Genomic DNA, 23,970 nt, shown 5'->3' on the forward strand with positions numbered 1-23,970 from the left:
GTGCGTGATCCCGGAAATGCATCGCAGTGTACTCTCTGACTATGTTTTGTTCTCTGGTCGCTCTGACCAAGCGGAAGTGAGAATCAAGTCGAACGGTACCGTGCTTGTTGTTGTGTTTCTCTCAGCTGTGGGTTGACTGCATTAAACCGCGGCTCCTTCGCTGCAGTGTTTCCGTTACGCCCCACGAGTGGGAGCCCCGAAAGGAGCGAATGGAGCCGCAGGACGTGGACGAGCCACGGGGGCCGGTGCTCCACATCGTGGTGGTCGGTTTTCACCACAAGAAGGGCTGTCAGGTCCGTCAACCTACTGTTTCTGCTACTTACCGCGATAGCAACATGCTAACTGCTACATTACGTCCACATGAAAGCAGACAGGGGCGATGAGAAGTAGAAGGAGGATGATGGTGATGATGATGATGCGCTCAGCTGTTCCCTGGCGGTTACGTAATGTCCTGCACATCTTAACAGCTGTTGTTGCAAAAAGGCGACAAAATGTGTGTCCCAAAGTAGAAAAGTAGGCTTTTTTCGACTGGGTTGCGGTTTCGAAGTCATGGTTAAGGTTTCAACACCGGATTAGGGTTTCAGCCATGGTTGTCTATGTGGTATAAAGATTTAAAGTAGGGTTTCAAGTCTGGATTAGTTTCTTTCCATGTAGGGTTTCCAACCAGGGTTGGGATTGGGCTGGCATGCCTTGATTAGGCTTTCAATTTAAGATTTGTAGACAAGGGTAGGGTTTCATGTTAAGGTTTCAATTAAGAGATAAGGTCTATAAAATAGGCTTGGTTAGGGTTTGCAACCAGGGTTAAGGTGTCAAAGAGCCTGCCTTATGATGTCAATGTAGGGTTAGGATTTGGGTTTCCTGGCAAACAATCTTGCTGGTCCTTTGTCGTCATCTTTGTTGGTGGGAAGCCAAACCTGCAAGTTGTGATTTGATTGCACTCGTACACAAAACCTGTTCTGCAAACTTAACACCTGTCAGGCGGCCACATTGCCATTTCGCCTTTTGCATGACAAAAGCAGAACGCTTGGTTTGGAAGCATGTGACTCTGCCAACAGGCTCTTCTTCTTCTTCTTCCATTGTGTGCGAATTGCATTGTCACACAGCTGAAGTCCGCAACTCGTTTTGCTAGTCTTTGACAGTTCTGCACACTCGTTGGGCAACTGCATGTTACTAGTGAAGCAAAACTGCAAGCTGCTTGTGCAGCACTAGTTCATAGATGTGTACTAGTGAAGTTTTGTAATGTCACTACTTGTGTTAGCCTGCAATCGTAGTCTTTAGTGGCATTTGTCACTTGGGAGGGATTTAAATGTGCCGACTGAGCAATGAAAGCACAACAAATCAATTTATGGAAACCATCGAATTACCGAGTTACAAATTCCAGTATCAACTTTTTTCTTTCTTCCCAACATCAGGTGGAGTTTTCGTACCCGCCGCTGATGCCGCATGAGGGTCACGATAGCAACATGCTGCCCGAGGAGTGGAAGTACCTCCCGTTCCTGGCGCTCCCTGACGGAGCGCACAACTACCAGGAAGGTACCAACAAAAAAGATTTATACTTGTGTCGATTAAACTATTTAACTATTTAACAAAACTATTATTAAGCGACAGTTTTAAACCAAGTGGAAGGTGTCAAATTAGGGTGTAATGTCTGGGTTAAGGTTTCAAATTAAGGTTTCAAGACAGGACGCAACTTAAAGTTTAAGGCTTCTAATATGAAATACATAACAGAAAAAAAACAGCGCCACCTCTTGGCACATATTGTAGTTCCACATCTTCATATGATTAATTTCAGACTTAATTCCATAGTGAGTGAAGACTGTTGATTGGTCTAGCGGCGGTCATGTGACTTCCCACACATGAAAAACAAAAGAGCAGAAAGTGATTCACAAGTCACATGACTCATGCAGAAACAAGTGGGCGTCGCCGCTCAGTTACGGACAGCGTTGTCATGTTTGTTTTTCATTCAAGGGCTGTGAGGGTTGAACTCACTTAGCTTCCTAATGCTAACTCAGAAGCTAATTTTAGCCTCCTGTGTCAAACAAACATGGCCGCCCCTCACCCATGAAACTTTTTTGTGTCCCGCAGACACGGTCTACTTCCACCTGCCCCCCCTCGGCAGAGACGACAAGTGCGTCTATGGCGTGTCCTGCTACCGGCAGATCGAGGCTAAGGTCGGTCACGTTGGCACGGCGACGAGTTTGATTGACAGTGCACCAATTGTTTTTTTGAATGTGTGCGTGTGTCGTTCCCGGCCTCAGGCGCTAAAGGTACGACAGGCCGACGTCACCCGGGAGACGGTGCAGAAGAGCGTCTGCGTGCTGAGCCGGGTGGTGAGGCGCACCGCTAACATGATGCTATGTTGCCAACGCTAATGCAGAATAGTGAAATTGGGCATGAGGTGAACAATGCGAAAGTTGAACAAAAGTTTTGGGACACCTCAAGTACATGAAATAAATCGTATCGGGGCACTTAAAGAGGAAGTGAAAAATAAAAATGTGGTCTTAAGTCAAAGGTATTGGGACACCCACAGAAAGTGCAAACTTACAAAAAGTCCATCGTCTGATCGATTGCCGGGTACAAACCTTTGTCCACATCTGAGTTGTTTTTGCAGCCACTGTTCGGTCTTCTTCAAGCCAAACTGCAGCTGATCACACACGCTTACTTTGAGGAGAAAGACTTCTCTCAAATTTCCATCCTGAAGGTAAGAAAGCATCCCCCGCACCTCACGTGTGGACGCCACTCACGTTTGCTGGCTTTTCCCGCAGGAGCTTTACGAGCACATGAACGGCTCGTTGAGGGGCTCCGTTCTGGACGGCTCGCAGGTCTTCCTCGGTACGTCCTTGTCAGGGCCAAATGTCCACCGTTGCTCTTCTTTGTGTTCTCGGTGATGAGCGCTTTGGTTTCCCTGCAGGCTTGTCACCGCGAGATCTCATCCTGCACTTCAGACACAAGGTAGGAGATGAAGGGGGACGTGCAAAAAAGCAGCAAAATCCACCATGTAAAAATTTAAATGACCAAATCCAAATAATCGTCTTTCATCTCCACAGGTTCTCATCCTCTTCAAGCTCATCCTGCTGGAGAAGAAGGTGGCAAGCAAACACACACACACACACACGCACTCCATGTCCGTGTTGCACGTATGGGACTGACGATTGATCACCTCCGTAGGTCCTCTTCTACGTGTCGCCCGTCAGCAGACTCGTGGGAACGCTGATGACTGTCCTGTCGTTGTTCCCAGGTGCGTTATGCTCAAACAGTGGTCACTTCATTAGGTACAGCATTCACATGTGTGTGTGCGCGCGCGCGCGAGCGCAGGCATGATGGAGCACGGCCTGGTGGACTCGTCGCACTACCGGCCCAAGAGCAGCGTGTCGGAGGACTCGAACCTGGCGGCGAGCGTCTCTGGTGCCGAGGAGTTCGAGTCCGTGTCCGCCTCGGAGCTGCGGGGGGACGGAGACGCCCAGTCGTCGCCCTCCAGCAACGGCGGCGAGCCCCACCTCAAGCCGCCCTCCCGCGCGTCCCCCGAGTCGTCTGAGAGCGACTGGGAGACGTTGGACCCCGGCGTGCTGGAGGAGGGGGCGGAGGGCGGGGCACCGGCCGCGCCCATCACGGTGCAGCCGCTCGGGGGGCAGGGCGGAGTCGCGCAGGGGCTACTGTCGGGTCTGGAGGAGGACCAGTATGGCATGCCGCTCGCCATCTTCACCAAAGTAAACGCAACTCCACATTGGTTCAGTCGACACTCACGTGCTCGTCGCTCTTCATGTGTGGCAGCACGCGGACGAGTGGTTAATGTCGGTGTACACAGAAAGGCTCGGGCACAGATTCAAACCCAGAACTTTGCCACAGTTGGACAAACTTGCAAACCACTTGTCCAGCGTGCTTCCCTGATGAAAAGTCAAATGATTTTTGCGGTGGCCCGTTCCTAACGAAGCGTCCGACCTTTCACGCAGGGTTACCTGTGTCTCCCGTACATGGCGCTGCAGCAACACCACCTTCTGTCGGACGTGGCGGTGCGCGGATTCGTTGCCGGGGCAACCAACATCCTATTCCGGCAGCAGAGGCACCTGAGCGACGCCGTGGTGGAGGTCGAGGAGGTGAGCGAGGACGAAAATCCCTCGAAGCGTTTATTCCCGATTGGAGTCGAATCGCTCACGTGACTTCCCGCAGGCCAGCGTCCAGATCCACGACGCCGAGCTGCGCAAAGTTTTGGGCCTGACCACAGCCGACCTGCGCTTTGCCGACTACCTGCTGAAGCACGTGACGGAGAACCGCGACGACGTTTTCCTGGACGGGACCGGCTGGGAGGGCGGCGACGAGTGGATCCGGGCGCAGTTTGCGCTCTACCTGCACGCCCTGCTGGCGTCCTGCTTGCAGCAAGGTGGGCGGAGTCACGTCCAAAGTCAAGCCATAAAGGCTGCATCAGTTCGAAAAACATTTTGACATTTTGGGCATACGCAAATATAATTTGATGAAACAGAAAGCCATAAACATTCCCACACATCTTTTTGTGGCAGATAACGAGAGGCTGCTGGCGGATTACGGCGCCCCCTTCATCGCCAGCTGGAAGGTGACGCACAACTACCGCTTGTGGCAGAGCAACAAGCACGCCGCCATGGCCGCCGTCACGCCGGGGTAACTCCGCCTTGTTCTTTTGTCATCTACACATGCCCGACCCGCTCGGTCCGTCCTCCCTTCCAATAGCTCGTTACACATTTTTATTTATTTGCGTTTTTGGTTCCCTGTCTTTATTTAGATACACCATTCACCTCATCGAAAAACAATGCTTTGCTGCCATCTTGTGGCATTTATAAGCAATTGTGAAACTTTAGTTGGGTGATGATTAAACAAAGTAAAAATAAAGTACAAAATGTTTTGTTATCCAACAAACTTCTTGTGTGCCAAAGACATCCGTTCCAGGGACAGTACAGCGTTGCCGACGTCAAACTGCGTCTGACACAGTGAGTCCCGCCCACTTGCAGCTCAACACTAGCAGACAAAAAGTCGGGGAACCTTCCCAAGACAGACTTTGCAACTTTGCTTGCGTGCAGCTCGGTAAACAACAGCGACCGCGGCAAGAAGATCGGGAACGCCATGATGACCACCAGCAGGAGCGTGGTCCAGACCGGGAAGGCCGTCGGTGAGTCAGCAGAAACATTTTATTGTATTAAAAACAAGCAAACTACATTTGAATACCATTTTATAATAATTGGCATTATTTTAGATTGCTATTTGAAGAAACATTGAATTTGGAAGAATTTGAATGCATTTCTTCCAGCTCGGTCTCTGGAAAACATTGTAGCTAAACTCAGAGTGAACTGGCTGACCGCTGAATAAGTCCAATTCCCTTTACTCACTCTGGCTGATGACTGGCCATCCACCGCCTTGTACCCTCAGGTCAGTCAGTAGGCGGAGCTTTAACCAGCGCCAAGTCAGCCATGTCCACCTGGTTCTCCACCTTGGCCCAGCCTGCCGCCGCATCCCACCCGGATGCTCCCACTGACCGGGCCCAACCCTGACCTGCTTGTTTCGGGTTGTTTCCCCCAACCGAACCCACCCACCCCTACCAGAGACTTGACCTCTTGACAAGAAAAAAAAAAAAGTGGCGCCAACGTGACTGCACCGTTCACATCACTGCCGTTTCGGCTCGCTGGAGTACCCTCTGTGACGCATGCCAGATGCCGTCGCTTTGATACCACAACAGCCCTGCTTCTGTCATAACATTGTGGCTGCCTTGGTAACAGCATAGGTGTCTTGCTAACAACATGATTACCTTGAGGATACCGCTTGTCCTGGTAACACGGCTAACGTCTCGTATCAAAATGGTTGCTTTGGTGTCTGCAACACCGCCGCTTGTAACAGTCTTGGTAGCACGGTTGTTAATGGCTGGGTTACCTTGGCAACGGTAGTTGTCTTTGACAGCACACGTTGGTTACAACCGGGTCGCCTTGCAATCAACACGATTGCTTTGGGAACAGCCATGTTGCCATAGTAACAAAGTTGCAACCTGTAAGCTTTTTTACCAGTGTGAGAGTCTTCGTAAAGGTGCAGTTGTATTTGTCTTGGTTACTGCGTGGTTACCTTGGCAACGGACCGGTTGCAATGGGAATAACTTGGTAGTCCTGGTAACTCCATATTTGTTTACAACGCGATGGTTTGAGCAACAGCGTGGTTACCTTGGTAACAGCATGGTTGTCCTGGTAGCAGTACAGTTGCCAAGGTCCCAGCCTGGTTACCTTGGCAACAATGTGCTTGTCTTAGTAATGGTTAAATGTTAACATTTGTAAAGAATTTATGGTAACAAATGTGGAATCGCGGCACTGTTGACTGCTCAAATGTAAGCTTGGAAGTCGCAAATAGTTTATTGAATTCAGTTTTTAATGAGTAAATTTTTACTTGAGTAAATTCCCCATTTTCTAAAATATTTAGGCTATCGACATGCTTATTTTAACAGCTCAGTAACAGGTAAGTTGGGGATTTTCGAGACCATAAATATGTTTTTGACACCTCCGTATGAGACATAAATGATTTGTACTTGAATGATTCTTTGACAACCTGCTTAAAGAAAAGTAAGCAAATGTTGTTACGAGAGAGACGCATTGTTATGACAAGAATCTTTTTGTTAATTCAACCTCCCGAATGAAAACTGACAACCTTCACATGCTCGTCACATTTGGCCTTTTTCTACTTTTATTGGTCTTATTTATTTGCGTATGATGTTCCGAAATCAAATATCTGTCTTCATGTTTTGTCTGAACACTGGAGAAATTGATGTTTTCAAACTTGTATTGTTGGGAAAAAAAAACCTTCATGCTGTGTGACAAATGTAACTCCAGTATACACAACTAAGCATGTCCTTCAGAAATGTTTTCGCCCCTTCGAACGTTCTTATCTATACTTAATTGTAAGAAATGTCAAGCTGCTTTTTTTTTTATTCCTCTGACAATTTATTCCATTTTGTAATTTAAAAAAATAGTGTATTGAAATTATTTTCTTGACAGATGCTTGTAATTTAAAAAGAGAAACTATATTGCTGTATTGAAAAATAAAGGCCTTTTGTCATTTAAGGGCCTTTTGCAATTAAATCTTTAGGCGCGTCTTCAAATGGACATGAATAAAAAGGAGAAACTCTTTTTTTGGTAAATAATTTTTTAATAAATTAACGTTCATTGAAAAAACAACAAAACAAAACAAAACAACAGTGCCAACGGAATATGATGCAGCCAAACATGCTCGAAAGGAAACGTCTGCCATGAAGCACCTGTGCTCATGAGTTTAAGGTCCCACCCCGCCAGAATACTGGTAGTGGTTGCCAGGGGCTGGTTTCCATAGCAACAAGTGCCCAGGCCCGCATGACTGCTTCACTGTAACTCCTCCAGAAACAACATTAACGAATGAGGACCAACTTCTAGCCACAATCGCACTACAGTAATGTCTGATATTAAATTAAAAAAAAAATAAAAAACTAATACAAACTAGAACTGGTTATCCCCCCACACACACACACTTTAACACGTGTTTAAAACATATGAAAAATAGATATTTATCATTTTATATATATATAATATATACTTCAGCAGCTTGGAAATGAGAAATGCTGATAATGGAGGTGTGTGTGTATTACCAATGACGATCAGCGCAGCGTGAGGCGTAAACCGAAGGTGTGGAAGGCCCCGGGCGCAATGGGCGTGGCCGAGGGCACAGCACGCAAGCGACTGGACCCGCAGTCGCACTTGCTGTTCCCCAACATAGAAAAAAAAAAATAATCCACCACCGCCCCCCCCATCCCTGTGCTGCTGCGCCACGCCTTTTTTTGTTATTTTTTTTATTTTGTACTTTTTACCCAGAAAGATGCCAGCCAGTTTGATAGATTGATCCCGGGGTTCCCTATCGGCTCCTCTGAACAGATTATCCAATCACAGTCGAGCGCCCGCAGATGAGCCATCCAACCATTTTGGGGAGCCCTTCGCCGCATTTTGGAGAACTGGAGCCGATCCCAGCTGCCTTTAGGGCAAGAGGAGGTTGCAGGGCACACAACTCCCAAAAAGTTAGGTGCTGAAATTTCAGAATGAACCTAAAGTGATCTTAATAGAACCTTTTCTGTGACTCTTCCACTCGCTCTGTTGCTTGGTGTAAAACAAGTATTAAGGAGTTAGTCAAAAGTAGTGCTTTGCCACCCTCTTGTGGTATTTGCTATTAATGGCAGGGCTCAGTCCCAGTTAAGCATTGCAACTTCCATTTGCACTTTTGGCCAATTTCGAGTCTTCAATTGAGCTGACATGCGTGTTCTTGGAATGTGGGAGGAAGCTGGGAGGAAAAAAAACCCAAAACAAAACACCCAAGCACAGGGAGAACATGCAACCTCCACGCAGCAAAGCAAGAGATTTGAATCCTAAACCTCTCAACCGTGAGGCAAACGTGCTAACACCCAACCTCCCCCCACCTCGCTGCGTTATGAGTTCAAGAAGAAAAGGAAAGAAGTTGGCGAGATCAACCAACGTCCACGAGTCGCAGTCTCTGCGTTCTTTCAAGGGTCTATGGACGCGACATTAACGCCCTCCTCGCCCCCGGGCTGGCTCGCCAAGGGGTTGCTTGAGAGCTATACGAGCGGGAGGGACACCAGCTCACCGTCCATGTTGAAGTCCTCGGCGCCGTCGGGGGAGAAGAGGTAGGCGGGCGGCTTCCACGGCGACTCCTCCAGGCAGGACGGGTACAGCTTGCCCACAGTGCAGTGGAAGCCGTTGCCCAGCTCCCACAGCACGCGCTCCGACACGGGCTGCCGCAGGTACCAGCGGTCCAGCGCCACGTCGTACTGGTAGATGGCGTACTTGGGCCGGTCGTTCATGTGCGTCTCGCGCTTAAAGATGCACAGCCCGTCCAGCAGCACCACGGCGTGCACGCTGGGGTCCGAGTAGGGCTTGGCCGGGATGTTGGCAGCCTGGCGCCACTCGTTCTTGTTGACGTCGTAGATCTCCACGTCCAGCGAGGAGGCGTCGGTGGCGCCGGGGGGCGGGCACGCGCCGCGGCCCGAGCCGCCCCGCACATGCAGACCGCCCAGGTAGAAGATGAGGTCCCCGAAGGCGGCGGCCGAGGCGTAGCAGCGGCTGGTCTTGCGCACGGCCATCTCAACCCAGGCGTCGGCGCGCGGCAGGTAACAGTACATGAGGTCGAGGGTCAGCACGTAGATGCAGTCGTGCGCCACGACGCACGTGCTCCAGCTCCACGCCAGCGGCAGCGGGCTCACCATGCTCCATTCGTCCTTCTCGCGGTCATAGCGCTCCACCGTGCGCCTGTTGAGCTCGCCGCCCACGTTGTCGCCGCCCACGGCGTAGATGCAGCCGTCGCAGTAGACCAGCGACGGCTTGAGGCGGGCGCACAGCATGGGCGTCTTGGCCACCCAGGCGTTCTGCTGAGCGTCCAGCCAGAAGAAGCTGTCCACCGCCACCTGGAGGCCGCCGCCGCGGCTAAAGGCGTTCTCCAGCACCACCTCGCCGCCGGCGATGAACACGTCGTTGTCGGGAGTGACCAGCGTGCCCACCTTCTGCAGGTTTCGCGGCGGGTTGCACAGCTTGTAGACCTTCTCGGCCTGCGGGCTGTAGCACACCATGGCGGCGGGCGACAGCGGCATCATCACGTTCATGACCGGCATCTCAGACAGCGCCTCCATGAAGATGAGCATCTCCTCCTTGGTCATGCCCAGCCGCGGCTTGAAGAACTTGGGCATGGACTTGTAGAGACCCTGCACCACCACCGACTTGTCGTTGGGCGGCAGGCCCTGGAACCAGGCCCGTTGGGTCACCTCGGAGAGCGCGTCGATGCGGATCTGGCTGAGCACCGACGACAGGTGCTGCGAGCGCGCCTCCATGTTGTACTCCAGCCACAGCATGGCCGCCTCGCGCACCGTCTCCTCCTTCTCCACGTTGAGGTTGTCGCTGCTCAGCACGTCCAGCAGCAGCTCGTGCGATAGCTGCAGGAAGGCGTCCTGCCGGTACACCATGGGGAACTTGTGCTCCACCATGCGCTTGGCGCTCTGCTTCAGCTCGCTGCAGCTGAACAGGTCGCCGATGCTCAGCATGCGCACGCAGTTCTCGGGGTTGATCTTCTTCACCAGGTAGTCGCGGCACTGCAGCAGGGCGTCCTCCACCTGGACGGGGACGACAGAACCGAATGACGCCAGGACTCGTTTCAGCTCAATAACATTTTGCGCGAGTGTACGGCAGCGGCCAGCCGACCTGCAGGAAGCAGGCCGTCTCGTAGAGCGGCTCCACGGTGCTGTCGCTGATGGCCAGGTGGCCTGTGTAGGCGTACGTGATGATGATCTGCAGCGTGGCGGCGTCCACATTCCTCAGGTGCACGTGCGTCTGCTTGCTCTCGCTCAGGCCGCCCATGAACATCGCCCTGCACGCACACCGCCGCCACATACAAGTCAACAACAATCTCCTGCATGTCAAATGTGAAGGAGGCGGTCGTCACTGCAATTGCGGCTTTACGCTGACGGGGTGAATATCTGCCATTACGTAACCCTGCAGCAAAAGTCCCGCACCCCCAAACCTCTTCTTTTTTCTCCATCTGGGGACCTACGTGACCAAAATTTCAGCGGCAACATAGTCGCCAGCTCTCGCTCAGCCCTATCGAGGCGTGACTGCGTGTAGACGGTGTGCGTGCTTTGTTGGAGCAAGGAGGGCCGAGTGGCATTCAAGAGGAAGCCGTGCGAAACTTCTGAACCCTGAAGGGGAAATGCCTCTCATGTTCACACCAGATCACAAATGCACGGGAAACAGAAGGAGAGTGGGGGGCTTTTTTGACGCGTGTGGGCTGATTTCTTGGAATGCGGAATGCATGGCGATTAGAGGAAGGGAGGGGCGGACACCCCGTGAGGACGTCCACGCCATGGTGGAGTATAGCGTGAGACCTAACTTCTCACTTCAATGTCTATTTTGTACCGTCTAATATTGGCAACGATCCATCCCAGACCAAGTTGCTGCTGCCCCCTCACATAATTTGCTGCAGCTCAAGCAAGCACGGGCGACATTACGCAACCTACAAACGGGGCCTCCAGAGGGCCTTGAGGGGATGGCGTGTACAAGTGCCCAGCAAAGATGTACCAACTGCCTTTCAACCCCAAACACATCCTTGCTCTTGTGTCGCACTTTTCCACCGATGAAGGCAACGCACATGCAGGCCGGCCTTCGAGGACGAGTTGCATTGCAGTTTGAAATTACGGGCAGGCACATTTAACCTGCACATCCACCTGTTGTTTATGTTTGGGGGAGGAGGGAGGGATCACACACACACACACACACACACACTAACTGACCTGAAGTAGGAGCTGCACGCGGCCAGCACCATCTTGTGGCACGGGAACTCGGTGTCGTCCACCAGCAGCACCACATCCGTCAGCAGCTTCTGCTCGTAGAAAAACTTGAGCTGCTCCAGCAGGGAGACGGCATAGTCCGCGTTGACCGGCCGGCGCTCGCCCAGACCCGACATGGTCGCATCACACGAATCGCGCCCCAGTTTTGAAGAGTGCGCGCGGCCGGCCGAGCCGGACTCGATACCACCAGAAGAAAAAAAACCCGCTTATCTCTGGGATTTTGGGACAAGGAGGGAGGGCGGGGGATCCGACGGCTCCTCTGGTCCAAGCACAGTCGCTATGCTGCTTCTTGGCGAGGAGGCGAAAGGAGAGCTTGCGGGCCCCGGCGGAAGGTATCCTCTGCCTTGATGATGTGCAGCGGATGGAGCTTAGAGGTCATACGACGGCGAAGAGGCCGGAGGTAGCGGGAACGCGGGACCAGCGTCACACCACGACTGCATCAGCGGCGGCCTGCGAGAGACGGGAGACAACAGAGCAGCTGGGATGAGTCACATGTTCGGAGGAAAAGCCGATGACAAACACCCCTGAGGTTTATTGTTGTTTTCATCTCAACAGTGCTTCCCTTGTATGACTGCTGATAATGTTACTTGAAAACATTCCCTGTTCGCAGTTTGATCCAAGAACTAATTGAAAATTCACCAGCAACTTGAAACCAAATCAAGACACAATCACTAAGTTCACCTCTACAAATGAGCCCATCTATCTTGCATATATAAAGTGCCCTCTTGGCACCTTTACACTCGATTCACCTCTTTGATGAACACCATCGACGTTTTTGATCAACGAAAACAATCCGCTGCGAGGTGCGGTGTCATGCAAACGCTAGCAGCGAGGTTTGGATGATACAAGCAAGCCACTCTTCTCACTGTGTCGGCAAACAGCAAAATCGTGCGACCTATTCGTTGCAAGTGACTTTTCCATCCATCACGTTTTGCAAGTAACCTTACGATGCACAATTGCTGTTAGCTCGTCATCACGTCACTGTCCCCAAATAAAACAATCGACTCCTCTGCATTAACGCATTAAACTGTTACTTAACACACTCTTCTCGCAGGCTGGTTGACAAATCACTCCCGAGGAGCCGGTTGACGAGCGCCCTCGCCTTTTTAACCGAGCACACGTCTGAATCAGTCCGCCTCTATGTAATGTTCCATACGCGGCTCAAGTAACATTAGCAACGCCGCGGCCAATTAGTTAGCACTTTTAGCTCCCCGTCTTTGCACCATCGATCGGGCCGCCTGGTCACAAGCCAAAGTCTAAATATCACATGGATGGAGTGAAACGTTTAAAACTTGATCATAAAAAAAATAGAGGAGAAAAAAAACAAGAGAGGGCGGCCATTGCTGGTTAACGACACGGCTCGGCTAACGGCTAACTCCAAGCTCGTCTGGCTCTTCCTCCAGCCGGAGAACCTCAAACACTCAACCAAAAAATGCTTTTCTCACGCGAGTTTGATGATGACTCCGCGCGATGAAGCGTCACAAAGTGGTTTGTCGCCAGCGGGAGGGTGTCGATCGTAGTCCAAAGGTGAGTTCGATGGTAAATAAGTGAGTTCGGTTGAGCCGATCTCACAACCTTCCAGCGCATTTTCAAGCGCCCGAAAGCACACAGCAGTGGAGGCCGACGGAGCGCAGTGCGCATGCGTGGGAAATTCACCACTTGTCCGTAACAACATTCGTTGTCATTTTTTTTACCTCATAAACGTATAAAATGGAGGAAAGAATATGTGTTAGTGCTATAAAAACACTCCAAATGTTTGTTTGCATGCTGATTTATTTATGTATTTATTTACTTGTTCACTTCCCCATGCCAGCGTGAGAGCAAACTGCGCATGCGTGTTAATCGCCCACTGAATTCAGTGACCACATTCGTTTTTTTTAACTCACGTAAACGTTTCTACCGGCCAAACTGGCACAGTGAAGACCTGTCTATCGTTTTTTAATTTATGTATTTATTCATTCATTCACGTCCGAGAGCGAGTGTAAAACTGTCCATGCTCCCAATAAGTGCGTTCGTTTTTTTTTTTCCAAACTCACATTAACTGGCTCAATTGTTCACTAAAACACGTCTGTCTATTTATTCATTTCATACCAAAACGTTGTCTTAGTGTCCGACCACCACCTGGACTGACTGTCTAATTTTATCTATTTACATATTTATTTATTTATTTATTTGTTTGTTTTCATTAATTTTTATATTTCTTTTTTCCGACTGTCCGAGCGAGCATATTGCGCATGCGTATAAACTGTCCATGATTTCAACATGCGCATTTTTTTCACAGTTTTTATTGCCCTAATTGTTTCAAAACACGTCTGTTTGTTTATTTTTTTTTTTATTTCACACCAAACCGTTGATTTCGTGTCACACCGCCACCATGAATGTCTCTGTTATTGATTTTGTTTTGTTATTTTGTTAGTTTGTGTACTTGACAGGTCTAGCTGCAGCCAGGTGTGCGCTGTTGAACTGATTGCAAGTCAGTGGACGTCGTGATAACAAATCCTCAGCGACTCGTTAAACGATTCGGACAGTAAATGTGAAAGCAAGCTTCTTGCTGTTTATTTGTCGGCCGTCGTGCTTCGGTGGTGCGTGTTTTTTTTTTCTCGGACGGGCGGAGTGCAAGGAAAGAAGGACGGGAGACATGGAAGGTAAATTGTTCATTCAACGCTTTGACACGCTCACATCAACTCTGGAAAGTTTAAGTATTTTGCTATAAATAAAAATGTACTTTGCATAATCAATCAATTGCAAGGAATCCGAGTAAAAGGGGAGAAAATGACATTTTAAATTGTACTTTTAATGCCAGATGGAGGCAGGCCACCACATTCCTGTGGCAACGGGCAGCAGAGAAATCCCCACCCCAGACCTTTTTTCTTCGTGCAGCCTCCATCCCAACCTTACTACCATTACCAGCAATGGCAGATGCACAACCCGTACAACCACTACGGTCTGCCACCAGGTATCAAATTAAAATATCTTCACATAAGGAATTCCCCGGGACTTTTTCGATGGGCTTATGTGAACGACATCGTGTATTATACAAATACATCGGTCGTCAACAACCTGTAGAGAAAGATCGTCTTTGCCGTTGTCATCAATTTTGAGGCTGTGCTACAGGAAATGACAAGAGGCCAAAAAATTGAATGTCTTCTGAATTTCTAATATCCACATTTGTTGTTCCAATTTTTTTTTCTAATAAATTTGCTATTCCGTACTTTAAAGTGACTTCACGGACACCTCTTCTATTACTAATGAGGCTAATTTTTTTTGTGTTAAAATGCAGGTTTTCATTTCGGCCGTCCCTACATGAGTCCTTATCAGTACTTGCCGTATCCCGGCTTTGTTGTCCCTCACGCTCCGTTGTATCCCATGGATTACCGCCGCATGTTTGAGCCCCGCTTCTACGCGCCCGCCTGGAACGACGGTCCACGACCGCCGCAGCCTCAGCAGTCTCACGGCCGGCGAGAGACGGCCAGCTCCGAGGTCCAAACTGACCCCAACGACGCCATCAGCAAGCTGCTGGAGTGCCTGGACAAGATCCGAGCCACCGAGAGGGAGCTGGACTCCGGGATGGCGTCGCATTCCTCTGGCATGTTCTCCCCGGTGGAGGAGAAGAAAGGTCAAGAGGAGGGCGACGCGAAGCTTCTGCCCGAGGTGCCGGATGCCACCCGCTTGGAGTCGCCGGCTGTGGCGTTCAGCGACTCCACCACAGCCGTGTACGATGCCGAATCCAGCCACAGGAGCTTGGACCCCTTGAGCCCTCCGGTGTGCTGGTCTGGAAGGCTGGAAGTGGATCTGCCGCTTGATAGCTCGTCCCTTCATGAGGACGCCGCAGATCCTGAGCTTTCGCCGTCGCTGGAGTTCTTCCTCGCTCATGAGAAGTCAGAGGTCACAAATATCCAGCCAGATATTCGTGTGGCCGATCGCAGCACTCCCAAATGTGACGACGACGACGACGACGTGAAGCGCGCCGATTCCGTCTGGCCTCCATCGCCTTCTCTGACGCCTTCGGATGAGAAGAGTTTCTCCAAAGCTTTGAGCCAAGTCGAAACTCATTACAAGATCCTCCGGCTGCCTTTAGGTGTTTTCCCGCCAGAAGCAGGATCCCACGTCCCGCCCTCTTCTCCGCCCTACTACCACCGACGCCTCTCCGTGCAGACCACCCACGAGCGCATGAGCGTCCTCAGCCCGTCACTGGACGAGCTCTCTTCTCGGGATGAGATGTTTTCCACAGACCTGGACGACGTGGACCTCTTCCCCAGGCGGGCCTACTCGGGCGGAAGGTTGGCAGAAGTGGTGGGTGGCGAGCAAGCTGCGGCGGACGCGTGGCTTCCCTCCCCCAAGAGGCCCCTTTGCGCCTGCTGTGGGAAAAGTCTTCCCAAAGGCGGCACGCGGAGCAAAGGCCACCACGGTGCCAAGGCCTTTTGGGATGAGTCCGAAGAGGACGTCCGCTACGGACGAGTCCCACTCAGAAAGCATCCTGCCCCCAGGAAGTCTCACGTGGGCCCGCCGAGACAGCCTGCCATGGCCTGGTACAAAAGGAGCCAGTACAAAGACCCGGACCACGTTTATGACGGCAAGCCTGGCGAGACGAGCAGCGGCGAGGTGCAATGCCGAACCTGTGAGGGTGTGTCAGCTCTTGTTATATGTTCAACCTTAAAAAAAAAAATCGAGTGTGATGTGAGGACTTAACAGGACTGTGATTGCCGATTGGTGGCGATCGAGGTTGTGAGCAGTCATGTGGTGGTTTGCAGACGGATTCTGCAGAGATGAGCGCGACGTGTCGGAGCAAGGCAAGAGGGCCGATGGCGGCGGCGGCGTTCCCAGAAGATGGCAAGCGTCTCCTCTGCAGCGACAAGGTCCAAAGATGATGACTTGATTGTCACGTGCAACTTGCAGCATTTAAGACGGAGCAGACAAATGCGCACTTGGTGATGAAATTCGGGAACATCTGAGCGCCTTTGGGCGCTTAAACCTGGTTTAGTTCGGATTTACACTTGCGTAGAATCGACGGCGAGCCGTGTGACCAAACTGGCGTTTGATTGACAGAGTCGAGCACTCCGAGGAAAGCAATGCCGTACCAAAGGCCCCGAGATGACGACGATGACGATGATGACAAGGAACTGCTGCCCTTGCACTGGGACAGAGGTTTGTTTGTTTGTTTGGGTTTTCTTTCTTTTCTTTTTCGTGGGCTATAATTTTCAAATGTCTTTTTTTTTTTCTTCCAGGCTCCTTGTGAGAGAACCGAGATGATTTCTCATGACTGACTTGTATTGAACTGTGAGTCACCATGCTTGCAATGTGTACTATGAATATTATTAATCACATGACTTCTTCCTCCACAGGTCCCCCTTGATGGTGTAAATATTCTCCGAGGATGTTTAAAAAAAAAAATAAATAAAAAATAAAAAAATTGTAGGGCACCGGGTGTAAATGCACAGCACATAGCCTTTAGAAAAAAAAAAGAAAAATGTTTTTCACACTTTTGGATTGCACCAAGAGGCATGTGGGCTCAAAGGTTGTGTTGCCGTTGATGTCACTGTTTGGGGCCAGTCCAATAAAATGTTGTCATTACTGTTGTCTTCTATTTATTACAACTACAAACGTTGACGCATGGAAGTTTGTGTCGCATCCATTTAGAGAGATTGCATTTCTCAATTTGAAAGAAAAATAATTTCTTTACAATTGTCAAATGCAGTTGCATTTAAATACTGCAAGCTAACTTCACACATCTGGAAATAGAAAGTTACATCGTACATCTATCCATTTTCTAGTGTGTGTGTGTAGTTCCCAACCACTCATAGTCCTCATATTCAGATCAGAAATCCCTTTATTATCATTGTACACAAGTGTGCAACGAGATTAGAGAGCTCCCCTCTCCAGTGCAATACAACAATAATTCAGATAGATATGTTCACGAGACTCAAACCAGAACCTCAGAACTGTGAGGCAAATATGCTAATTTGTCCAACTGTTCTTTATGGATTTTGATGATTATTTTTCCCCCAATTTGCAAAATTGCTCACAGGAGCTGCGATTGGAACCCGGACCTCTGTGAGGCATACACTCTCACACCTGTTTTCACCATGCAGCCTGAACGTCTCATGCCGCCTTCCGCTAAAGATGGAAGTCAGACCTTTTTGATTGACTGTCAAATAGAAGATGATAAAAAAAATAAATAAATTTAAACTAAATAAATTAAAAAAAATAAAAAGAATACGAGAAGGCCCGCCCCTTTTGATGTGTGCAGTTTATCGAGTTGAGCAAACTTGCCGGCAGCTCTCGCTTGCCTCACGAGCGCCCCCTGCACTCGATCTGTGCTGCGCGCTCAGCTGCAAGACATCATCGATGTGATTGGGCGCTCGTTACGTGCAGCCACGCCCCATCCAATCAGTGCCGAGCCTTCCCGGCTGTGAAGCATTATCAGGAGTGCTCACCTGCCGCTTTGGCCTCAATGCCGCCATGAGAGCTGAGTTGCTTTGTCCCGCAGCTTCTTTTGGTGAGTAAACTTGCCTCGCTTGCTCGTTCGACACGTTTCCAACTCACGTTTTGTTCTTCTTTGCGTCATGACTTAGGAATGGAGACCGCAGACTCTTCGAAAGCGCACGCTTCGTACGGTTTGGGCCCTCACGGTCCAAACGTGCCTCACGGACCTGCGCATGGCGCTCCACCGGCCCGCGAGCCTCCTGGAGAGCCGCGCCCGGACGAGCAGCACAGACAGCAGAACCGCAAGCCGCTCTTCTACTTTCCGCCCTCGCAGCCTTATCTGCCCATGCAGGGACTTCAGTGGCCGCTCCACATGGCCGTGCCGCTCGGCTACAACGCCTACTACGGCTGCCCGCCTTTAGGTTGGTTTATGTTTCCGTCTCGTTCCGTCGCTCGCGCTTGCACACAGAGTCTCGCGCTAATGTCGCTAAAATTTCAAATGATTCACATGTATTATTAAAACATTTGCAACTTTGGTTCAAGTTTTATTAATTTGAAGTCGTTGGATCAGAAAGTGAAGCGGCCTGCGGGTCGTTCTTTGGAGACACCCAGTGACGCTGCTCCCAACTGAAGCCAAAAATCCAATCAACTATGTTGGCGCTTCCCACTAAGTCCGTGCCGTGTGTTCCAGGTTACGGAATGCCGATGATGCCACACTTCCCACCCAATCCTTACGTGGAGACGCCCACCTTCGTCATGCCCCGCTCGCACCTCCACCTGACAGATTACAGGCGCATGCTCAACCCGTACTACTACCAGACCATGGCCTACCACACCCGCCGGTACCGCTACCAGCAAAGTGCGCCGGCCAGAGAAGTCACCAGTAGTGAGGTCCAAACAGAACCGCTCACTGGTGCACATGTCGCCAGCAACCCTGAGGCCGTTCAAGTCTGTGGGGGTGAGGACGCACCGAACGGACCCGCCCGTCAGCCCCACCAACCCGCTTTGGCGGTGCCGAGTGATGACGAGTGTCATCTCGAGGTGGGAGCTCCTCCGGAGGGAAGTTTTGTCATCCAGACAGAGGAGTTGACCATCGAATGCTGCACCACACCCGTGGGACTCCAACTTCTTCCCTCCCGCGAGACGGCCGAGGTCTCCCGTGGGTTCCCCACAAATGACGGGCCGGGCCTTCTTGCAGAGAAAACATACCAACCTTGTCCTGACGTCCTCTTGCGCGGTGAGAAGGTTCTCTGGTCGGAGGAGACAAAGAAGCACCAAGATGCCATCGCTGGTTCTGTGGTTCCGGAGAGAACTGATGAGAAAGTTCTACAGCTGGCCTCAAAATCCAGCGTCCAATCTGAAGTTCGGCACGAGCAACCGGTGTGGTCCATAGAGGACGCTTTGGTTCCCTCCCCTGACTCGCCGACCCACACGGAGGAATCCGATGAAAGGCTTCATGTGGTTGAGGAAGTGCCTTCGGATGCGACTCCTACCGGAGACTCCGGTCCCTCCGTGGAGAATGAGATGATCTGTGAAGCGGAGGTGTGCTTTATGATGGACCAATCGTCTGAGCTGAAGCACAAAGCCGAGGCTCCTCTTCCGCCTGGTTTGGGAAGTTCTCATCCCGAAGTTAAAACCCAACCCAGGCAAGAACCAATCTTCCAAGAGCACCAGGACACCTCGTTTGAGTCCTTACCCACGTACCTTCCCTCCAGCAGCTGGCTGGCAGACTTTGACCGAATTTATGCTTGTAGCAAGATGCCACCCACTCCCAAAAAGCAGAACCAAGCCGTCAACCGGATGGTCTTGGAGGTTCCCACTCGCAGGAGAAAACTGGAGCTGGAGTACCTGGAGCAGCCTTCTGTTCGCAAGCCCAAGGAGCGATACCAACCCAAAAGCAAGATGGATCGACAAAGCCTCTCTGACAACGAGTGTTGCCTCACCAGAACCTTCAACGAGAACCGCTCTCGTCTGAGGAGTGAGCGACTGTGCACCAGATGCTTGGCCAAGCCCGGTCCAGGCCTCAAAAGAAAGGCCGTCCCCTTCCAGCAACGCAACCAGGCCCTGATGTCCACCTGCGACGCCTGCAAGGCTCGCACCAGCAAGAAAATTCGGAGGAAAGCTTCCATCCCCGATTTCCGGGCTGCCGGGCTCGGGCGCGACACGGAGGGCGAGTCATCGGACAACAGCTCAAGTCGCGCGGGCCTCAAGTGGCGACCCGGGAGGCAGAAGAGACCGCTGGGCTCCAAGCAGAACTGGGAGAAGAACTGCACGTGTGACGAAGCGCCGCCTCGCCAACTTGCGTCTTGCGAGCGTTTGCACCACTGTCCCCACGGCAACGCCATTCGAGAGCTGGACGAGAACTTGCCAGCGTCCCCGCACAATACGTGGCGGCACCACGACCAGATTTATTGGACTCACAGGTGGCAAACAGGTATGCTTCTTTATCCCGCTCTTGTCTTAATAGAAAATTCAATATTTAAAACGAGAACCTGCAAAAATATTATTGAGGCAATTGGTGAGGTTTTCCCTTTTTAATTTGAAAGGCTTCTTCTGAACTGAATAAGCCTTTTGGATTTTTGAGTATGTTGCATTTTCCATTATCGTTCTTGCCTAAAAAAAAAAAAAAACGCTGTTCTTTCATGCAGCAGAAAAGGCCAATCCTGACGTCACGCGATCACCACACTTGAACCAACACAAGTCGTCACCTTCACAAGGTGCCTCATCGCTCCGTCTCACTGATAAAAAGTTCATGTTCTTTTGGGAAAAAATATTAAGATAAGCAACCTGTGAATTGTTTGACCTTCTTTTCTGTCTTTGCAGGAACTCACAGAAAAGACACTCGATGCTGATTTGCACAAGCGCACCAATCCGTCACTTTTTTTTTTAAAATGTTTTGAACACGTAAATTATTTCCACTTATTTATTTCTACAATCACAATGTTCACTATTTATTAATCATGAAATAAACACAGAATTGACTTTTTGACTTATTTTGGTTGCCTTGTTTGTATCGTAACGGGAATGATAAATGAGAATTCATTTGTCAGAGCCGGTTGTGATCGAAACAATTAAGCAGTACCACTTAATCACCGATGGGGGCAGCAAAACACAACAAAGCCTTCAAAGTATTTTGCAAGAAAAGTCGATGGGAACTAAAAATGTAGTGGCGTTTTTATTTTTTTTAAGGCCAACTATAGAAATTGAAATCAAAAAGCGCGTCATGAGAGATTAGTGACCTTTTTACTGTTCAAGTTGAAGGCAAAGTAGTCTTGTTAAAATTAAGTGTGATTAACCCCCACTTGAAAAAAAAAAACGCATCTAATTTTCCTGATTAAGTGTGAAAGTGGCATTATTGAAATTTAGGTAGGATAGTAATGTGGTTAATGTTGGTACTGAGCTGTCAAAACATTCTATCTCCGCCCACAAATAAGAGTTGTGCTGTGTGGCATTTTGTCCTTTTCTCAGACCGAATACTCCTGCTAGCATTGAACGCCGTTACCTTTCCATCGTCTGCATCATGCGAACTGCGGAAACTGAAATGACGACAGTATTCATCAACTTATTGATCACATCACGGTGCCCATTTTCAAATAAATGTTGGACTGCCGTGTATTCACATAAGCCGCATTGTTTCTATCAAGCGGCGCAGGCGACCGTGAACTCCATTATTGGCCGATAATTTGTAATGTCAGACCGCAGGGCCTGAAAACGCGCAAACGTGTTGAATAAATAATGAATCGTGTTGAATCCGAAGCTATTCGAGTTCACGCGACGCGGTATTGAATCGGGTGATTAGGCGTCTTTGGCTGCGCTCGTCGCGTTGAATGACTCTCGTAGTGCAGCACGGGAAAGTGCTATCGTTTGTAATCGCTTTCTTGACTGCGGGCCAAGTAAATATGAAAATGCGGCTCCGTTCCACACATGCAGACTTGCGTTCGAGGCGTTTGTTTCGGATGTTTCTTACGTTGATTTATGATTGGATTTGCTGATTTGACCTCCATCCAAAAAAGTAAATATCGTGCTTACGGTCGTTCCACAACTCAAAAGCGTGGGAAGCATTTTGTAGTGTTTGGCAGGATTGATACTGAGAATATAATAGAAATATTGTCATTCTCAATACAAATTTCCCAATATCAACTTTTCAATTTTGATGCTTTCAATAATGTCAATGTAATGTTGGCGATGTTAAAACGTGAAGTCGGGTAAGTCCCCACTGAGGGCCGAGCTCGCTCTCTTGTTCGGCTCAGCTTGGTTGAGTTGGCGGCAGTTGGCGTTCCTCTGGGATCTCCCGCCCTCAGGTGTGTGTGTGTGTGTGTGTGTGTGTGTGTGTGGGCAAGGACGCCATCAAGGTCGTGGCGGTTGTTAGCAGCAGCAGATGGATGAGACGCTGATCCAACGTCCGACACGACTTTGCGTTTCAACGCTGATCGCGACCGCAGTCCGCTTTGCTGCTTGCATTGTCAGCTTCGGCGCTTGCGTCGCCACGCTTAGGTTTTCAAATTAAGGTTTCAAGACAAGGCTAGGGCTTTAAAATAAGGTTTCAATGTGTGGCTTCACACAAAATTAGGGTTTGAAGTTGAGGTTAAGGTTTCAAGCGTGGGTCAGGTTTTAAGGCAGGGTCTCACATCAGGGTTTTGATTTGAAAAATCAGGGTTTGAAACAAGGATTAGGGTTTCAATGCAAGGTAGGGTGTGAGGCTTGAGTCTGCAAGTGCTCTGACACTCCTCGTAAACACACAAACTTGAAGACGACTCTTAAAGTCAAAGAAGTTGCTCCTGCTCACAGAAGATATCATATTCTTTTTTTTCCTTCTAATCCTTCATCCCCGGCCGCCGACACCGCATCACGGATCAGCGGCGGCAGATGTCCAGCGGTGCGGTGCGGTGCGGTGCGGTGCGGCGCCGCCTTCAAGTGCGCGCGTTGACAGGTCTCGGAAACGACGGAGACCATGCAGCTCATAAAAAAGTCATTAGACCTCCGGATGCTGCACAAACTAGATTGAAGAAAAAAAAACACACACACACGTTGCACAAATGTCAAGGTGTGTGCGTGAGTGTCGAGGAACTTTTTTTTAAAGGAAGAGAGGATAGAAGAAAACAAAGGCAGACGGAATGAGGATTAAGGATGAAAGGAAGGGATGGAGAAACAAAGGAAAGAAAGATGGAAAGGCGACAGAACGAAAAGGAGGAAGGAAGGAAAGATGGAAGGAGTGAGGTGAAAAAAAAATGAGGCGCCTAGCCTGAAAATTCAATTTCTTCTTCATTTCCAAGATGTTAATGCGTCCTCCTCCCAGTGCCCCCCCACCCCCACCTTCCCCTCAGCCGAGCTCCAAAATGTCCAAAGTGAAAAGCAAATTAGCCGGCGATCATTCATCACCCATGGCGAGAAGATGAGAGAATTAATTAGCGCGGCAGGAGCAGCAAAAGTGCTGAGCCGAGGCGTCGCCGGCACATTTGCGGCGACTGCGGGCCAAACGACGTCCAAAACCACACAAATCTCACGACCTGACAAAACGTGCGGGGAAAGTTTCCGAGGGGTTCAGATTAAGGGGTTTAGGTCTCGTTCAAGAGCGCAAACGGTTGCAAAGACGTTCGCTCAACATTCGAGAACAACCCAAAATATTCGCCACCTTTGATTTAGCAAATGTAAGATTTTTTTTTATTTTTATTCAGTTTTGCTTTTCGTTATGGCGTTTGTGACCTAACAATTTCTCTTCCTTGCGATGAATAAACGAGAAAGACTTTGGTCTTTCCCCGCGTCATCTACTCAAATGTTTTGGAGTGCAAGATGATATTGACAGCGTGAGGACGACTTTGGTGAAGGTTAACCCGCTTACAGAATCTCCATCTCGGCCCAATAAAGTGATTCCGCTCGTTCCCGGGCGTTCATCTCCCGGCCGGAGCGGACCTTCCGCAGCCGGAATAAACTCAATCTCCCCGTCACAGCGGATCCGATTATCCGACGTTGCACCGAGGTCACCTTCCAGACCACCGCGGAGATTTTGATTGCGTTTGGACGGAAAGGCTCTGACGTGCTCCATATGGAACAGTTGAAAATTGCAAAGCTGTTGTCATGGTTACGAGAGTCAAAATGAGCCTGCCCACGTTCAGAGTTTTGGGATGAGGGCAGAGGCGGCGGAACAAATGCTGGCATTCAGACATTTTTATTTTGGA

General features: G+C 49.9%; 4 protein-coding genes across 6 annotated transcripts; 3 read left to right on the forward strand and 1 right to left on the reverse strand.

Moving 5' to 3' along the window:
- The first annotated feature begins 35 nt into the window (after positions 1–35).
- avl9 (AVL9 cell migration associated) lies at positions 36–7,106 on the forward strand. 2 transcript variants are annotated; one of them, XM_088283593.1, is made up of 16 exons: positions 36–293; positions 1,413–1,533; positions 2,086–2,171; positions 2,259–2,330; positions 2,612–2,701; positions 2,766–2,832; positions 2,912–2,952; positions 3,048–3,086; positions 3,169–3,238; positions 3,316–3,707; positions 3,951–4,094; positions 4,168–4,378; positions 4,515–4,632; positions 4,905–4,958; positions 5,049–5,137; positions 5,276–5,398. In XM_088283593.1, exons 1-16 carry the CDS (start codon positions 210–212, stop codon positions 5,332–5,334), a joined length of 1,737 nt encoding a protein of 578 aa, XP_088139719.1. In that variant the 5' UTR covers positions 36–209; the 3' UTR covers positions 5,335–5,398. The 2 variants fall into 2 exon arrangements, with proteins under 2 accessions (XP_088139719.1, XP_088139718.1); XM_088283592.1 differs by having other exon boundaries at positions 37–293; positions 5,395–7,106.
- Positions 7,107–7,134: 28 nt separating this feature from the next.
- kbtbd2 (kelch repeat and BTB (POZ) domain containing 2) lies at positions 7,135–12,987 on the reverse strand. The gene is made up of 4 exons (XM_088283591.1): positions 12,817–12,987; positions 11,315–11,821; positions 10,230–10,395; positions 7,135–10,141 (listed from the first exon to the last, which is right to left on the reverse strand). The coding sequence occupies exons 2-4, from the start codon at positions 11,485–11,487 to the stop codon at positions 8,597–8,599; spliced, it is 1,884 nt and encodes a 627-aa protein (XP_088139717.1). The 5' UTR covers positions 11,488–11,821; positions 12,817–12,987; the 3' UTR covers positions 7,135–8,596.
- A 643-nt stretch (positions 12,988–13,630) lies between these two features.
- On the forward strand, positions 13,631–16,942 carry LOC148318651 (bucky ball-like). The gene is made up of 7 exons (XM_088283594.1): positions 13,631–14,016; positions 14,175–14,327; positions 14,652–15,995; positions 16,123–16,227; positions 16,418–16,516; positions 16,597–16,648; positions 16,714–16,942. Exons 1-6 carry the CDS (start codon positions 14,010–14,012, stop codon positions 16,605–16,607), a joined length of 1,719 nt encoding a protein of 572 aa, XP_088139720.1. The 5' UTR covers positions 13,631–14,009; the 3' UTR covers positions 16,608–16,648; positions 16,714–16,942.
- Positions 16,943–17,751: 809 nt separating this feature from the next.
- On the forward strand, positions 17,752–20,787 carry LOC148318652 (uncharacterized). 2 transcript variants are annotated; one of them, XM_088283160.1, is made up of 5 exons: positions 17,752–17,867; positions 17,944–18,216; positions 18,486–20,228; positions 20,443–20,511; positions 20,618–20,787. In XM_088283160.1, exons 1-5 carry the CDS (start codon positions 17,831–17,833, stop codon positions 20,644–20,646), a joined length of 2,151 nt encoding a protein of 716 aa, XP_088139286.1. In that variant the 5' UTR covers positions 17,752–17,830; the 3' UTR covers positions 20,647–20,787. The 2 variants fall into 2 exon arrangements, with proteins under 2 accessions (XP_088139286.1, XP_088139285.1); XM_088283159.1 differs by having other exon boundaries at positions 17,777–17,867; positions 20,446–20,511.
- Positions 20,788–23,970: the final 3,183 nt, after the last annotated feature.

Source organism: Idiotropiscis lumnitzeri, chromosome 19 (assembly GCF_059441095.1).
Source record: "Idiotropiscis lumnitzeri isolate Australia: NSW breed Sydney's pygmy pipehorse chromosome 19, RoL_Ilum_1.0, whole genome shotgun sequence".
Taxonomy (NCBI): domain Eukaryota; kingdom Metazoa; phylum Chordata; class Actinopteri; order Syngnathiformes; family Syngnathidae; genus Idiotropiscis; species Idiotropiscis lumnitzeri.

Excerpts from the sequence above, each read along its gene's own strand:
- avl9 (XM_088283592.1), top strand. The coding sequence starts at position 210 with ATGGAGCCGCAGGACGTGGACGAGCCACGGGGGCCGGTGCTCCACATC. Across the intron at positions 1,534-2,085 it reads AGCGCACAACTACCAGGAAG|ACACGGTCTACTTCCACCTG; the intron begins GTACCAACAAAA and ends TGTGTCCCGCAG. Across the intron at positions 2,331-2,611 it reads TCTGCGTGCTGAGCCGGGTG|CCACTGTTCGGTCTTCTTCA; the intron begins GTGAGGCGCACC and ends TTGTTTTTGCAG.
- kbtbd2 (XM_088283591.1), bottom strand. The coding sequence starts at position 11,487 with ATGTCGGGTCTGGGCGAGCGCCGGCCGGTCAACGCGGACTATGCCGTC. Across the intron at positions 10,396-11,314 it reads GCGTGCAGCTCCTACTTCAG|GGCGATGTTCATGGGCGGCC; the intron begins GTCAGTTAGTGT and ends GTGTGCGTGCAG. Across the intron at positions 10,142-10,229 it reads AGACGGCCTGCTTCCTGCAG|GTGGAGGACGCCCTGCTGCA; the intron begins GTCGGCTGGCCG and ends GTCCCCGTCCAG.
- LOC148318651 (XM_088283594.1), top strand. Across the intron at positions 15,996-16,122 it reads GCAATGCCGAACCTGTGAGG|ACGGATTCTGCAGAGATGAG; the intron begins GTGTGTCAGCTC and ends GGTGGTTTGCAG. Across the intron at positions 16,228-16,417 it reads GTCTCCTCTGCAGCGACAAG|AGTCGAGCACTCCGAGGAAA; the intron begins GTCCAAAGATGA and ends TTTGATTGACAG.
- LOC148318652 (XM_088283160.1), top strand. The coding sequence starts at position 17,831 with ATGAGAGCTGAGTTGCTTTGTCCCGCAGCTTCTTTTG. Across the intron at positions 17,868-17,943 it reads TTGTCCCGCAGCTTCTTTTG|GAATGGAGACCGCAGACTCT; the intron begins GTGAGTAAACTT and ends GTCATGACTTAG. Across the intron at positions 20,512-20,617 it reads CAAGTCGTCACCTTCACAAG|GAACTCACAGAAAAGACACT; the intron begins GTGCCTCATCGC and ends CTGTCTTTGCAG.